Source organism: Copadichromis virginalis, linkage group LG1 (assembly GCF_057382275.1).
Source record: "Copadichromis virginalis isolate Kocher_CV1m ecotype Utaka linkage group LG1, C_Virginalis_male_GT1.1, whole genome shotgun sequence".
In the NCBI taxonomy this organism is placed as follows: Eukaryota; Metazoa; Chordata; class Actinopteri; order Cichliformes; family Cichlidae; genus Copadichromis; species Copadichromis virginalis.
In genome coordinates, this window is record NC_140618.1 from 31,015,635 (window position 1) to 31,030,305 (window position 14,671).

Here is a 14,671-nt window from a genome sequence, read left to right on the forward strand (position 1 = left end):
TGCTATTTTGTTTGTTGGTGCTGTTGTGGGTTTATACAGATCATAGACTGTATATAAAAGAAGGACGGATCCATGCCTCCAGACCAACTTTTGCCTCTGTAAGTAATATGAAGTTCATAGTAGGCAACAAGAGGCATCCTTCATCAATCATTTGTAATAGCACATTTAACAGGCTAATCATCAACATCTGTGTGTGTGTGTTACAGAGCAAGCTGTCGGTTTGAATTTTAAATAAAATCTCATGTTACTGCTCAAAGATGTGCATATGTGATTTAGGCAGAATTAGCAGAACTTTATCACAAGAAACTACACTGACATCTAGTGAACAAACAGAACAGAGCCCTAAACTCCACTCAGTGTCTGAAATTAAATACAGCCGCTCAGCAAAGAGTGAAAGCAGCATGAATTATTCAGTGCAAAACTTACTGATTTCATTTGGCGGACAACGTCTGTATTGACTCATTTTTGCTCCAGAATCACCCGAGTCAGTATAAATCACGGTAGAGCAAAATTCTCCCTGTCTTATAATGACAGTTTTCTGTAATATGGCTGGCACTCACATTACTGTGCAGTCACATTTCTTTCTGAGTAATTCTGGTGTGTGTCTGTGTGTCTGTGTTTCATGTAATAAGACCAAACTTAATATCTCAGTTCTTGAAAGTAAGACTGTCCTGTCCTATATTTTTAGTCAGTATATTTACACACCACACATGAAGTTTATGTTTTAATCAAGTAATATCTCAGATTTTTGGATTTAACAAGACTTTTTAAGGATCATAGATGAAAATAAATGTTTAAAAAGGCTGCAAGGCTCACTGTGACAGCTTGAAAAGGCAGATGAAAGTGATGTAACTGAAGAATTAACTTAAGGGGTGAAAAATAGAGAAAGACCTTCACAGATTTAGTCAATTACTTTAAAGCATTTTGCCTTCAGGCGAGGCCTTGCCCCAGGTGACTGCAACTACAGCCTAACTTAAAATATACTAGAATTCATGCCATTGAATTACATTTAAAGTTGTCCTGCTGTATGGATCAATGCCATGAACTACCAAAGTGAGCTTGGTATAACATACCTGCTTTGTGCAGCACTCAGTCTTCTGGAGATCTCAAGAGGCACAAAGAGCAGGAGTCAACCACTGTGTCACACCAGTGTGTGTGAGAGTGTGAAGACAGCTGGAGTAATGGGGGCAGGTTGAAGCAGATGGCTAGACAAGCTGTAGCTTCATCCATACCTCCAGGGAGCCATATTGTCTGTCCTGAAATGCTCTTCTGTTGACCTCTGACCTGTGCGGTGTGAAGGAGTGGGCTGACTGCGACGTCACGCTAATGTCCTCTGTTACACACGGCAAAATAGTCACATTGCTGGAAGTTTTCCAAGAAAATTACCTCAGTGGAGCATTGAATGCGTCTGTGTCTGCTGAAAGCACAAGTCTGTTACAGCTGCTATTTATGAAGTGAGAGGTGCTATATTTTAACTCCAAGACACCACAAATATTTCTTCTCCTCTCCTGGTACGAAATCTCTATGCAGCAGATAATTACAAGAGGCATACATCTTATCAAAACAATCTACAGTGAAACAATAAAATGATCTAGTTTGACAATTTTCATTGAAATGTTGTGCAAATGGTCTGCAAATAATGTAAAAAGTCTGCTAGGAAATTGCAGTGGAGGGAAATATTTACTCATGGTTGCATGGCTAGAGTTAAGCCTTATGTAAAATGCTTATTTACAAGGTTTTTTTGTGGATTTAGAGCTCTACTTGAGAGCCTAAAATCAGTGCTTCCTCTGTGCCACAACATTTCATAGAGGTGTATTGGAAAACCTCTGATTAAAGCTTCCCTGCCAGTAAGCTACATGATAAACTATGTTTTGATTAAATGAGGTTGGCTGAGACCAAAGACACGCCTCTATGCTCTCAAACAGTTGGATAGCTTCACTATATTTATATATATGTATATGTATATTTTGATTGAGTGCTAAATATTCACACCCAGCAGCACAGCCACCAAGTCAGACTATAGATAGATAGATAGATAGATAGATAGATAGATAGATGATAGACTTGGCATATCTCAGCATGCTGTGCAGTGTGTCTTTAGCAAATCTGAGGAAACTGCATGAGGGGAAGACAAAAAGAAGAAGAAAGAAAAAACTGTCTACAGCAGATGAACAGTATGTGAAAGTCATGTCCTTAAGAAATATGGAAAAAAAATCGAGCAAGACCTGAAACAGGACCTGAGGGATACATCTGGCCCTTCAGTTGATTATTGTTCACTGAAATGTCATCAGAAATGGTCTCAGTGGAAGGGCGGCTGTCAAGAAGCCAAATTTGTGGTTCAACTCATTGTCATTGTGTACATAGGAGGTCAACAGTGCAACAGTGAGTGTCTACAGTGTAAAACACAGTGGAGGCTCTGTCATTATATATCTACCTGGCAAAAGCTTCATTTTTTTTAGCATGACAAAGTATACAGCCCAGCCATGTAAAGCAAACATGGCTTTCCAAGAAGCCTGGAAACTATTCCTGAAGAAAGCTGAATAAGCGAGTTCAAACTGTGTCGAAGAATTATGTTAAGCTTATTAGAAATGTACAAACTAAGCACCTTTTATATTCTGTTTCTATGTGTGTTTGAACATATTTGAATAAATTGCAGCACCAAGTTCCAATTTTACTATCAAAATATATAAAAATGAGGTATATATTTTTAAAAAATTCCCCCGCTGGTATGAAAAGGGGAAAAGAACTACAATGCTTGGACACTGCTAGCATGGGCGCCCACACAAACGCAAAGCAGGAGATGAAGCATCGCTGAATATGTTTCCAAACCAACTTCATTCTAAGCCAAAGACTAGAAAATATGGTGAAGCATATCTTCCCTTTGGCTTCACCTGCACAAGTGCCAAGGTAGGTCTCCCCTGCATAATTGCTTTTCCCTTCGTCGGGAGCACGCGCTGGGCTGTCCAAATCACGAAGCGCGAACATTTTTCTTGTAAAACAAAGGGGAGCCCAGCAGCAAAAAGAGTTTGGGAACCACTGTCTCTCATCAGCTGGCAGCTGGTTCATTTGTGCTGCCAGACGCTCGTGGAGTGCAGTCAGCTTCTTCAGCCAGTAGGCGTGAACCATGTCAGGTCCTGGTGCTGTCCAACTCTTCATACTGGAGACCCTTTCTTGGATGTCTGCCGCTGTGATGGTTACTGGACCCTGTTCAGGGAGGTCGCTGTGGTCTGCCCTCAGATCCTCTAGCCACTGAGCATTGCCGTTATGGGTTGCGTCCTTCTCCCATATGCTCTTCCAGTATTCCTCAGTCTCCAGCCTTGGTGGTGCTCTTCTCATATTGTTCCCCTGCCACTGAGAGTACACCTTGGCTGGTTCTGTGCAGAACAGCTGGTTTATTCTCCTGCCTTCGATCTCTCTGGTGTACCTCTTCAAGCGGCTGGCCAAGTCTGTGAGTCATTGCTTGGCATTTTCCAAGGCCTCAGGTATGGACAGGTTCCTGTACTTCTTAGGCACCTTCTTCATTGCACCTTTCTGCAACTCCGATAGTTGGCTAACCTCCCTCCGTGCTACCTTGATCTTAGCCTCTAGCCTCCTTCTCCATAGAGGGTACTGCCCCTTGTGGCTGTTCAACTTGTAGCCAAGCATCTCACTGATCACTGCTGCCGTATTGTAGATCAGCTTGTTAGTCTGTTAGTTAATGGAGACTGTAGGTATCGTCTGTAGTGCTGCATTAACATCATCTAGTAGATCTTCTGAGGGTACTTCACGTAGTCTTGGCTACAGGGGATGCAGGTTTCAAGCTTGGCTATGATTTTATCTTTCAGGTCAGTTCCTCTCGCACTCAACGATCCTTCTCTTTGCACACTTGGGGCTTGGTACCCAATCTTGGGTGGGGGTGATGATATCTCCCCCCTAACCTGGCGTCCTGGTTCCCCCTTGCCCTAAGGATTTTAGTTCAAGTCCATTTTAACTACTTAACTACTACTCAGCACTTGCAGAGGATGAGAAATGACGGTCTGAATCTTCACGGATGGATTAACTGTAGTCTGTGAAAACTACCATGGTAGTACATGACATGTACATTTTCATTTCCCTCTCCGCTCTCATCCTTTAGTCTGCTTCTCTCTCTCCACATAAGCATCTGTGCTTCATTAGCTCTTTGGATTCTTTCATTTTCCTCCCAGCAATAACAAATTGAACCCAGCGAGCCGACCGCTGAAAGATCTGGCGTCCCACAAAACGCAGTGTCCATATATTACCACGGCCAGCGTGGTTAACAGTGTCCACCGAGTGACACAGGCCACAATATTTTCAAGCGCACGCATGTGGTGAAACTAAGAAAAATTGCTTTTCATGTTTGCATTTTTTTCTTTTAGCTTGAGCCAAATAAAGAGCCAAATGATGAGGCTGCTGTAATTTGCTGAGAGTTCAGAGTCAGAGTTTGGCATTTTGTGGTAAAAAGGCATTTTTTCTTTTAGGACAGAGCTAATTAAAAAAAGTGATACCAGTCTCATTTTTGTACAGCACATGTAAGGTCACTACCAACGGTTAGTTAGTTTAGCTTAGCACAAACGCACTGGTAATGTGTTTTTTAAGGTTGAAAGAAGCCACGTGTAGCTGCAGCTCTAAAGGTCACAAATCAGCTCATTGTGTCTTGTTGCTATACTTCTTTTTTTTAACTTGTGGTGTAGAATCTCAGTGAGCTTTAAATAATATCTATTATAAATGTTAGTTTTTAGTTCATTTACCTCACATGTTAAAAACATATTGTTCCAATTGTCTAGTTTCCAAAGGATGCTGGTAAGAGTCATCAACCGTTCTCAGAGCCATCAATCTGTTCTTAATTGTGTTTCTGTTGCACACCAGGTTTTAAATACTTGAAGCTGGAGTTTTGTTTTTTTCTTTTTCATTCTTTCTTTGTTACAAAAGACAGCTGGAAAAGTACAAGTCATAAATCTGTAATTCTCCAGCAGTTTTTCTGCTCATACAATGACTGTCCCACATAAAAACTACCTGACCCAGGGGGTGTGAGCCTGGCCTGCCCGTCTGCATTTCACTAGTACACGCTGTTAACACCGAGCACAATGCTGAGCTTTATCTCAGGGGGATGTGTGTTGCTCTTGCAGTGGAGCATCCAGTTTTTTCCTCTCTTTTTTAAAATTTCTGATGTGACATTGCGATAGAGACTTGGCCTACTTGCACCTCCTCAACAAAACGCATTGCCACGCAGGGCACACCTGCAAACTGTGCTGTTCAGGATGTAACTGAGCAGGTTTAGGCCTCTCTTTGGGATGCTGCTTGTTTTAATCAAGCCTTTTCTCACACATGCTGCTGCTTATGAAGCTCCACGTTGTTTAAGTTGGCTGCAGATGTGTTGTGACAGGATATGATGTCATTTGCAAGAGCCAACACTCCCCAAGTATGTTTTTTCTGAGAGCTCGGGGACAGTTTTGAGCTTCCATCATGAAACTATATGTTTCATTCGTAAGTACTTGTTTGCATTGGTTTGCATACATGTTCCTGAGGAGACACTGAGACATGAGGTGAGAGGAAACCTTGGCTGAGGCTCCTGAAATTAATTGCAAATGTTGTGTAGTGTGTACATTGAAGGTTTCTGAAATGAATTAAAACCAAAATACTTGCTGGAATAAATTTGGAGATGCAGGAACACAAGTACAGCTTGAAGACTAAGGCAAGCCTCAAATTCTCAAACACAGATGTCAGCTGTGTGAGAGCACTGAATGTTTTCTTTTATGACCTATGTATTACACTTCATTTTTTCAGTATGATGAGCCAAAATATCTAAATCATTGGAAAAAATCCCAGGAACAACATAAAGTAAAACACAGCAACAAAGAAGTCTTGAGACATTTATCGATGCCTTTCTTTGAATGTGTGTGTTTTTTTTCTTGTTTTGCTGCAGTTTTATGGAGCTGGTGACTGCTGTGAAAAACAAAGCATTTGCAGGACTCAGAAAATTAAGTACACAAATGCACAGGATTACCTGATATATAAAAACAGGTTTTAGCAGTTGGAGCATTCAGATGTGTGTTTGCATGATGTCACACTTGTTGCAGGAATGAATGTCCAAGCAAAATCACTCCAAGGTTAGAGCATGCAGCACACAGAGAAACACAAACCAACCTACATTTCAGATTCTACAGGCCTCAGTTAGTATGTTAGCTGTTAAAGTTAATGACAGTGCAATTAGAAAAAGACTGAACGAGTACGACTTGTTTGGGAGCATTCGCAGGAGAGAGAGAGAAAAGACAGCTTCGGTTTGCAAAGCTGACAAACCACAAACAAACAAACAAACCACAAGATGTCTGTAGCAATATTATTTGGATAGTTAACACTGAAATAGAGATGTTTGGCCAAAATGCAAAACCCCATGTCTGAAGAAAATCAAACACAGCACATCAGGATAAGCGTTTCAACTATCACCAACCTTTAAGCACGGTGGTGGAGGGGGGATGATTGGGGCTTGTGTTGCAACCACAGGACCTGGGTACCTTGCAGTCACTCAGTTGACCATGTAATACCATCTAGTCAAATTTGAGGCCGCCAGCTAAAGCTTGGCCCAAACACGGCAGAAACTCTACAACAGAAAGGCAGAAAAAAAATAAAGTTAAATTTAAAATAATAAAGGTGGTGCGATGGGCCAGTTAGAGAGCCCAGCCTGATTGAAAACTGTAACACGGATATTAACTGTACTCATAGATACCCACTGTTGCAGTAATAGTGTTTCATTTACTTCTGCTTTTCTCTGAAGTGCTCACCTGTTATTCCCTTGATCCAGACGGTCCTGTTTTCCTTCATTTACGACTCCATTGCAACCAGCCAAAATGTTATCAGCACCTCATTTACACAAAGTGTCATTTTCACAGCTGCTATTTCATTTTATTGGAGCTAGTTCATTATAACTGCTTTATCAGTTTTACCGCACTGCCAGCCTAACTGCTGTTTGTCAGTATTGTTTGCAGTGTTTCACGTGCGCTTCCAAATGCCAGCTGCTGCTATTATTGTTACTGGATGCGTTCAGCTCACTTTGCATAGTCAGGTGCACAAGCCGGGGTCCAGCAGGTGAGATATGGCCTGGAATAAGTGGAGATTATCAATAAACCCATGGCGGATTTACAGCGCAGTAAAACCACAAACACTAAGAAGCTTTGTTTTAGGCCACAGAAAGCAGGGCGTCGTTTGCCAAAAGAACAAACAGCATGTTACTGGATTTTGTAGGATTTAAATTGATCCATTTCTGTTTAGGTTATTTGGTATGTAATAAGTTCATATTCCTTGAAACTATGACAAATAGTCCTGGCATACTACACCAGGCTGAGAGTACCGGGAGATGACAACAGACAGAGAGCCGAGCTCTGTTTCCCTGTAAACACTCTTGGAGTGGACTTGACAAATTGGCCATTTAGAAGCAAATCTGTCTAAATGAATGTGTGTTTCTTTCCCTGGGCACTTTGTCTCTCTAATGCAGTGTGCTGCCAGGGCGGAGAATGCCCCAGCTTTGTGGCATTTTATGAGGACAATAGTAAACCTCGATGGCTCGTCTGACTGGTTACTCCGGATGAAATACGCCTGTGGGCTGTAGATGCGCACGGAATGCCAACGGAAGGAGAGAGGAGGGTGAACACAGTCTGAGCAGTGTGAATTTAAGAGGAGAGCAGGGCAGCCAGCCAGAGGAGTTGAATGCTCTTTGTTCTGCCACATGGTTACCGATGAGTATTCCTAACTATAATCTATGTGGCGGACTGATTTGGTGATGACTCTTCATTACAAAATTTCCGAGAGCCAACAGATGAAACTATGCTTACACGTCCAGCTTGTATTTAATCCTGACTTTACACAAGCTGTTTCTGTATAAAGGATCTAATACAAAACTGGACAATGATTTTTTAATTGATACACTCCCTCTTTCTAAAATCCAAATGACACGTTTGTGTGTCCCACCCCATCTCTAGGTATAGGCTGTGAAACTCTTTAATCCTGAATCTAAACTCGCTTTAGCTGTGTCAGTAGGGAGTATGTAAAACAGAACAATGCAGGGATCTTTTAATTGATCCACACTCCCTCCTTCTGAAATCTAAAAGAAATGGGTGCATGCCCTTCCTGTGCGCCTTCCTAATTTCAACTACAATACGAGCTGACAGCTTACAACAGTTACCCACCCATCCTGCATCGGGACGTCCATGGAAACATTGTGGGACATTTCTGATGTTTCTAAAAATTACAGCCATTTCATTTATTTTGAGCTAGTGAAGTGAAAAAGTCTTCACTATTGTTCTTATTTCCAGCTCCTTCTCTTCTCTATTTTTACTTGATTAGAGTAGCTGTGCATGATTCGCAGTTCAAACTGACCTCTCTTCATTTTCTATCGGACCCTGGTGCAGTTCCTCAAATTCCCTTGTCTGAAACAAGCTGTTTTGCGTGCTCTGCCTTTAAGCTAACATTCTTCTGATTGGTTGCCCCTTACAAACAGAAGGTTTAAAGAGCAGATGGCCGGGACTTATTTGCTGACAGCCAGAGCTGTTTGTCTGAGATGTCATCAGTAATATCTTGTCTCACTGACAACACAGGAAGCTAAAAATTGTTTTGTCGCATGCAAAGCAGTCTGAAGTCTGAGTGTTTGGCTCATTACACGTATACTGACGTCATGATTTGAAACTGAAGCTCGTGTTTACCATTGTAACAGTGTATGTATGATAGAAGATAAGAAAAAAAACACATTAAAGCCACTTTTTTTTTTCAATTAGAATACAGTCTTAATATTTTGCCACTTATTGTTTCTGCTTAGTTTTTCTTAAAGTCTGCTGGGCCTTTAACTGCTGAATGTAACAACCTGGATATTGTGCTTTGTTCCACTTTGAGTACTAAATTACTGCTGTTAGTGCACTTCTTCAAGATACTGATTCATGTCATCATCCATTACCAAGGAACACTCAACTAATGAGCAAAATAGGAACATTTAAAACTTAAGGTATTCAAAAGCAGATAAACATTTGGGTGCCAGATTTTATGATACCCTGCGTATAGTGCTTGCAACACTTCAGCAATCAATAACACAGAAGGTTAAAATAAAAATCTACAAATCACACATTTAAAATTCAGTAAATCTGCAAATGTCATTTCCTCAGTGATGTAACCGCCTGTAAACCAGCGTGCAGTTCACTTTTCTGACATCAAATGACTTCAATTTCAACAGAAAGAAAATTAAAAACAATAAATAATTGTACCACTGTGTCAACAAAAATGTGACAAGAGTCACATTTATTAGCTCGACAGACAGTGAGCTCGATACATTCCACCACCCAACTCTGCCCTTTGTTCCATAAACACTCACAGCACGTCGGCGCCCTCATACAGCAGGAATTCTTCAAATTATCTCAAAAACTAAAAGTACGCACGTTCAAGCTGACGAACACAATGACTGTGTGACAAAAGTAGGAGCCAGAGTTCATGTGCACATTCTTATTGTCAATTCAGTTCATTTAAAATGACCCTGAGCAATAATCTGTGTAAACATTTCTACATTCGCTCCAAACTCAGAAAATGGAGAAAAAAAAAAAAAGTCTGTGCCTCCTCTTCCATGACGTCCTCGCTCAATATGTACACAGGAGAAAATCTGTTTTATAGGCATGCTGGTGTTCTTGTTTACATACTTTTTGTTTCTGTGCATATACACGACACCAATGGTTCTCTGAAGTCATTAAATATTTGAAGCATTGCTTTATGTTTTTAACTCTTTTTTGATAATGGAGTATGACGGAGACTGTAATAGAAATAGATTTCATATATATAGTTATATACTGTATTGAGGGAGTGCATTCAGATTCTCCAGCAGTAGATATGTGGGGTGACAGCTTTTCTGCATACAGTGCGGGGCAATCGACGTGCTAAGGGAAAGACAGTGAGCAGCAGAGGTCATTCTGAGCTAAGCTCTGGATCAGTCTGCACCACTCGGCCCTCTTCTGGGTGATGTAGGCTGGGGTGATCATTTGCACAGGAAGGCGTGGCGAGCCCTCCACCCGGGCCTTCTCGCACAAGGCCTCGGCAATACAGATAACATACATGCCACAGTCATAGCTGTTCTGCTGGGATGGGCAGGGCTCCTCGACAAACAGCGCTTTCCTCCCTGCGCCCAGGAAAGGCTCCAACTTGCTGGCGATGCGCCGTGCGTGAAGTGAATTGCTGCCATTTTGAGAGTCATAGTGGGCAAAGTGGTTGGAGTTGTGATGATAAAGCAAGAGGCTCCAGTGGGACCCTCCAGCGGTCTGGTTGGAGTTGTCATTCACTGCTAGGAAGACCCAGCGACGAGAAGCAAGATCCAGTGGCTCCAGAAACAATGCCAACTCATCAGGGCAGGAAGCACATTTGATGAACTGGGTGACCTCTGGGCTGATAAAGATAACGGCTTCCCCCAGGACTCTAAAGCGCTCGGCAGCAAAGTACTCAAAAGCAAAACCAATGACTTGGTCATTAAGCCAGTAAGGTCCTTCCAGTAGAGAGACATCAGAGCGCCGCAGCAGGCTGTCATGATAGCTGAGCACTACAGGATCCATCCTCCAGAGCAGTCCGAGCGTGTCAATCTGAAAATACACAGAAACGCTTTAATGCTTAGGGTTCGGCTAATTGATTCGTCAGAAATTTACTGCTCGTGTTTTCTTTAATATGAGAACTGCTTTTCTTTGTCTCGTACTGCTCTTTTCTAAAATAGGTCCAATCAGCACATACTACCTTAAGGACGCTGTGATCTCACAAGCAATATTATTTAGCAGCTGTTGATCATCTACTCAGCAGAGCAGTAATTTCACAGAATAGAAACAGGTTCAGGGAGGGGGACCAATCTGACGAATTTAAAGGCGTCATTTGGGTTTCTTAGAGAATGCAAAAGGCTTCATTCACTTCATTCTGATGCCAGTTGGCCAGTACAGCCTGACACTGGTTTCAAACATGAAGCTTTTTTCCCACAGATCTCATCCTGGACTAGTGATTCAAACGCAGTCACAGTCTGTGTTCATTTAAGCAACTCGCACAAACTGTTAAACTTCACTGAAGCTAAAGCAGACTGCCTGTTTCTGGGATCCTTGTTGACTTTCTGTTCGCTACTTTGCTTTATTACTCACTCAGACACATTAACTGGAGCCGTTTTAGCGCACTGGCTGATCAGGTTATTTTCAGAGATGTTACAGTAGCGCTTTGCTGGGCCGGGAATCCACTGCGGAGCATCACATTACTGCAATGCGTTTACTTCAGCAGGCAGCTCTCCGCTCAATCGAGCCTGCGTTTTTAGCTTGAGCTCGCTAACCGACAGTTTTTAGCGTCACTCGTAGCCAAAAAACTGAGTTAAATAGCAGACTGAGCATGCGCCACATTAACCGTTGGCTGCCAAACTGAAATACACAGTGTCCGTTAAGTGTCCTACCTGTAAATGACACATTCAAATTAAAAGTACCACGAAAACACGAGCGGTGAAGCCCCTCATTGCAATGACTATCGTAAATCGCGGCGAGAAGACCGTAACATTTTGCGACAGTGGGGTGGAGATAAGCTTGCTTGTGATTGGCTCCTTGCATTGGGGTATGAGCACGTGAGCGTTACTGAAAAACTGACATTCTGTGTCGTTACATGCAAGCACAGGAGAAGTGTCTTTCTTTGTATTTTACAGCGAATAAGGCGAGATAAAACCACGTATTTTAAAATCAAGTGAATTTCCGTCATTTTAGTCTTTTTTTAAACTCTAACATGACCCCCAAAGGTTATAATCCATTATCGGAAACCGAGAGGTGCAGTGTGGTTACTGTTGCCCTGTGTGTTTCAGGGTACTTCCGGTTGCTTCGCCCCTCCCCTCCCCTCCGTGTTTTCTCCCCTCCCATCAGCGGCGTGAACGCGCAATGCTGAGCCGCACTGATTAGCAAGACGGAGAGGAGTTTTCAGCGACCGAGCAGCGAAGAACTGCCGTTTAATTGGATTCAAACTGCGAACATGCTCGGATAAAAAGAAAAAGAAAAAAATGCGTAGGTTTTCAACGCGGAGTTGACTTTCGAGGACTTTGCTAAGAGGCAAGTGAGGCGAGTGAGAAGAAAGCAAATTAATTCAGTGGGAATGCAGGGAATTAAATAGAGACTGGGTGATTTTTTTTGCGTGGCTACAAGTGTGTGTAGCTCCACGGTCAAGCCTGACAAGAAACGGGAAAACTCGAGTGCCACTTTAAATTGACTTTACAGCTCACGTCTGGAGGTAAGAGTGATGTTAGTGATAGTTATACACTGTGGTGCGTTGGGCTGCCCCGCTGTGGGACGATAGGCGTCTGGCTGGAAGCTGCTAGTGAACCTATGATTCAGTTGTAGTCCGTAAGAAACGTTATGACCTGCACTCATTTGCAGCATTGTTTTCAGTTGGCAGACTTAAGTTGTGTGTGTGTTTTGGGGTGCTCAGTCGGTGCTTTTGTTCAGTGAGGAGTCTGTCAGAGCTGTGTGTGTGTGTGTGTGATGTGAGCCTGTAAAAAGTTCTGGCTGCTCCTCACTGAGATGTCATTTCACACTACAGAGGGTGCTTACTCCAGAGCTTCAGCTGGCTGAAGGACAGTTTATAAGAATAACAACCACATGTAACATGACAAACGCAGGCTGGATTTACTTTATTCTTTCATTTTATTTGTGATAGTGCACAATACAAATTACAAAGGGCTCATTTTTATCTTCAAACCATTGACAGGGGTCGTTTTTTATCCATTACAGGCTCAAACAAGGTTTGCAAAAAACATAGGGGAACACCAATGCATGCAAAGATTGATACTGCAAAAATAAGGATATACGTATATGAAACCGTACACAATATGTCACTGCGACATAAACCAGGTATTATGTTTTCACGGTCCTGCAGAAATGGGAGCTATTACTGCGGCAGGGTGGGGTAAGTGGTTACATGTATTATTTAGTGGAGGTCAGACAGAGCAGCTTATAATGCACTGAAGGCAATATGCACTGCAAAGCAGCTGTAATTGTACAGGGAGGTCTAATGGGGTGAAGAAGCTGCTGAATCATGGGCATTGTGTCTCTCTGTGTGTGTGCGTGTGTTTGTGGATGGAGAGCTGACTTAAGACAGATTTTACAACGGATCGCCTGGTTGTGTATCTTGAGTGCACCTGAGTGGGTTTGATCGATTTTATAGTATAGTTACTATAGTTTACCTTAAGAGACTATAGCCTAATTTTTTTTAAGTTATTGGTGAGTTGATCTGCTGTGCTTACCGATTACATTAAGTCATTTTTATACCGTTTTTATGAATGGACAAATGTCACCAGAAGATCATCCAATTTGTGCAAAAAGGATGCTCCTAACGGACTTTTATTTCTATGATCATTTTAAAATATACATTTTGGTGCTAGATGATTATTGTTTAAAAAAAAAAAAAAAAAAAAAGGAATGAAGGTAAATGACTTAAATTCATGTTGCTGTGGGTGAGGTGCCCCTGAGAGCCTGTCCTGCCCTCAGATCAGCACAGGTGATGAGGGTAAAGTGGGCCTGTCCTGCAGGAATGTGAGGTCTGAGAAGACACAGCTGCTGCAGCACGAGAGGAAGCCCAGGCTGAGACTCCAGCAACTGGTCCCTGTTGACATCTGACACCCCACAGACCCCGCTGTCTGCTATTTCTAAAGGACCGGCCTCAGTTTTGTATCACATCGGTGTGCAGTGAATGGTCTCGCAGACGCCACCTGAAAGATTGAAGCTGTGATTTAGCAGCTTAGGGCTCAGATTTGAGCACTTCAGAGGAGCTAACCACTGCTGTTGTTGGAGGCAGTCTGTGGTTTACTAGGAATACTTTAAAGAAATGTTTTTAAGTTTTTGATGGTTCGAGTTACGAAATCGCAAACCTTCATATGCAAGTAGGGTTGCTCCATGCTAAGTTTTAGCTGTTCTTTTGATCGCTACAGTCTGGGACTTAGTCAGTGCTGACTGTCATTCTCAATAAGAAGAGCCAGTGTGTGGCCTTCCTTTGGTCCTCCTCCTTGTGTCTAACTTGAACTCAGTGCCTTTGAAATTGAAACTTTGGAAAATTAAACTGAACAGTTTTAGCCTCTCTGAGGATTTTTCAGTTCACAGTAGTTGCACATCTCAAAAGTGATGGCAGAAGCTGCACAGGATGGGAAGTGACTGTTTTTTATGTATAATTTAAAGCTTTTTTTGGCAAATTAAATAATTTGAAAAAATAATACAGTAGCTCATTATTTGGCTTTCAAAATGTCATTGGGGTCTGCGTAACACTAAGATCGAATCTTTACTTACCCTTGCCCTTTTTCGTTTGAAAGACCTCCTCGTAACACGTTTTATTTTTGCCATGCACAGATCTTAATAACCAGCAACAACAAAGTTGCTGCTGTTAAACACCCACAGACTGTAACTGTGATGTGATTAAACCAATGAGTTACCACTAGCTCATAGATGCTGTTTCTGCTGTTTTGTTCTCTTGAGAGTAGAACTAACAACCCTTTTGTCTTGTGACTACTTCTTTGCTCATCCACCAGAGCTCCTGTGATCTCCCATGGGCACCATTCCTCTAAACTCTAGCATAACCTCCCAGTTATCATCCCCCGAGGTGTTACCTGCTGGACTGAATTACCTGCTGCTCTCAGTCACATGCTGCAGGCTTAAAACTTCGG

The 14,671-nt window shown here is 42.2% G+C and overlaps 2 protein-coding genes across 9 annotated transcripts in view; one reads left to right on the forward strand and one right to left on the reverse strand.

Annotated features, from left to right (window-relative positions):
• Window positions 1–9,252: 9,252 nt before the first annotated feature.
• On the reverse strand, window positions 9,253–11,834 carry senp8 (SUMO peptidase family member, NEDD8 specific). Of its 3 annotated transcripts, none has more exons than XM_085459245.1 (2): window positions 11,435–11,834; window positions 9,253–10,598 (listed from the first exon to the last, which is right to left on the reverse strand). In XM_085459245.1, the coding sequence occupies exons 1-2, from the start codon at window positions 11,447–11,449 to the stop codon at window positions 9,906–9,908; spliced, it is 708 nt and encodes a 235-aa protein (XP_085315371.1). In that variant the 5' UTR covers window positions 11,450–11,834; the 3' UTR covers window positions 9,253–9,905. The 3 variants fall into 3 exon arrangements, with proteins under 3 accessions (XP_085315371.1, XP_085315379.1, XP_085315387.1); XM_085459253.1 differs by lacking the exon at window positions 11,435–11,834 and adding an exon at window positions 11,136–11,428; XM_085459261.1 differs by lacking the exon at window positions 11,435–11,834 and adding an exon at window positions 10,747–11,120.
• A 44-nt stretch (window positions 11,835–11,878) lies between these two features.
• The window catches only part of myo9aa (myosin IXAa), a 97,560-nt gene continuing 94,767 nt past the window's right edge, over window positions 11,879–14,671 (forward strand). For 4 of the 6 annotated variants that reach the window (XM_085459183.1, XM_085459205.1, XM_085459199.1 and 1 more), the window contains exon 1: window positions 11,879–12,249. The gene's annotated coding sequence lies outside the window, so the exon portion shown is untranslated. The remainder of the gene's footprint in view (window positions 12,250–14,671) is intronic. The other 2 variants (XM_085459191.1, XM_085459211.1) reach the window with 2 other exon arrangements.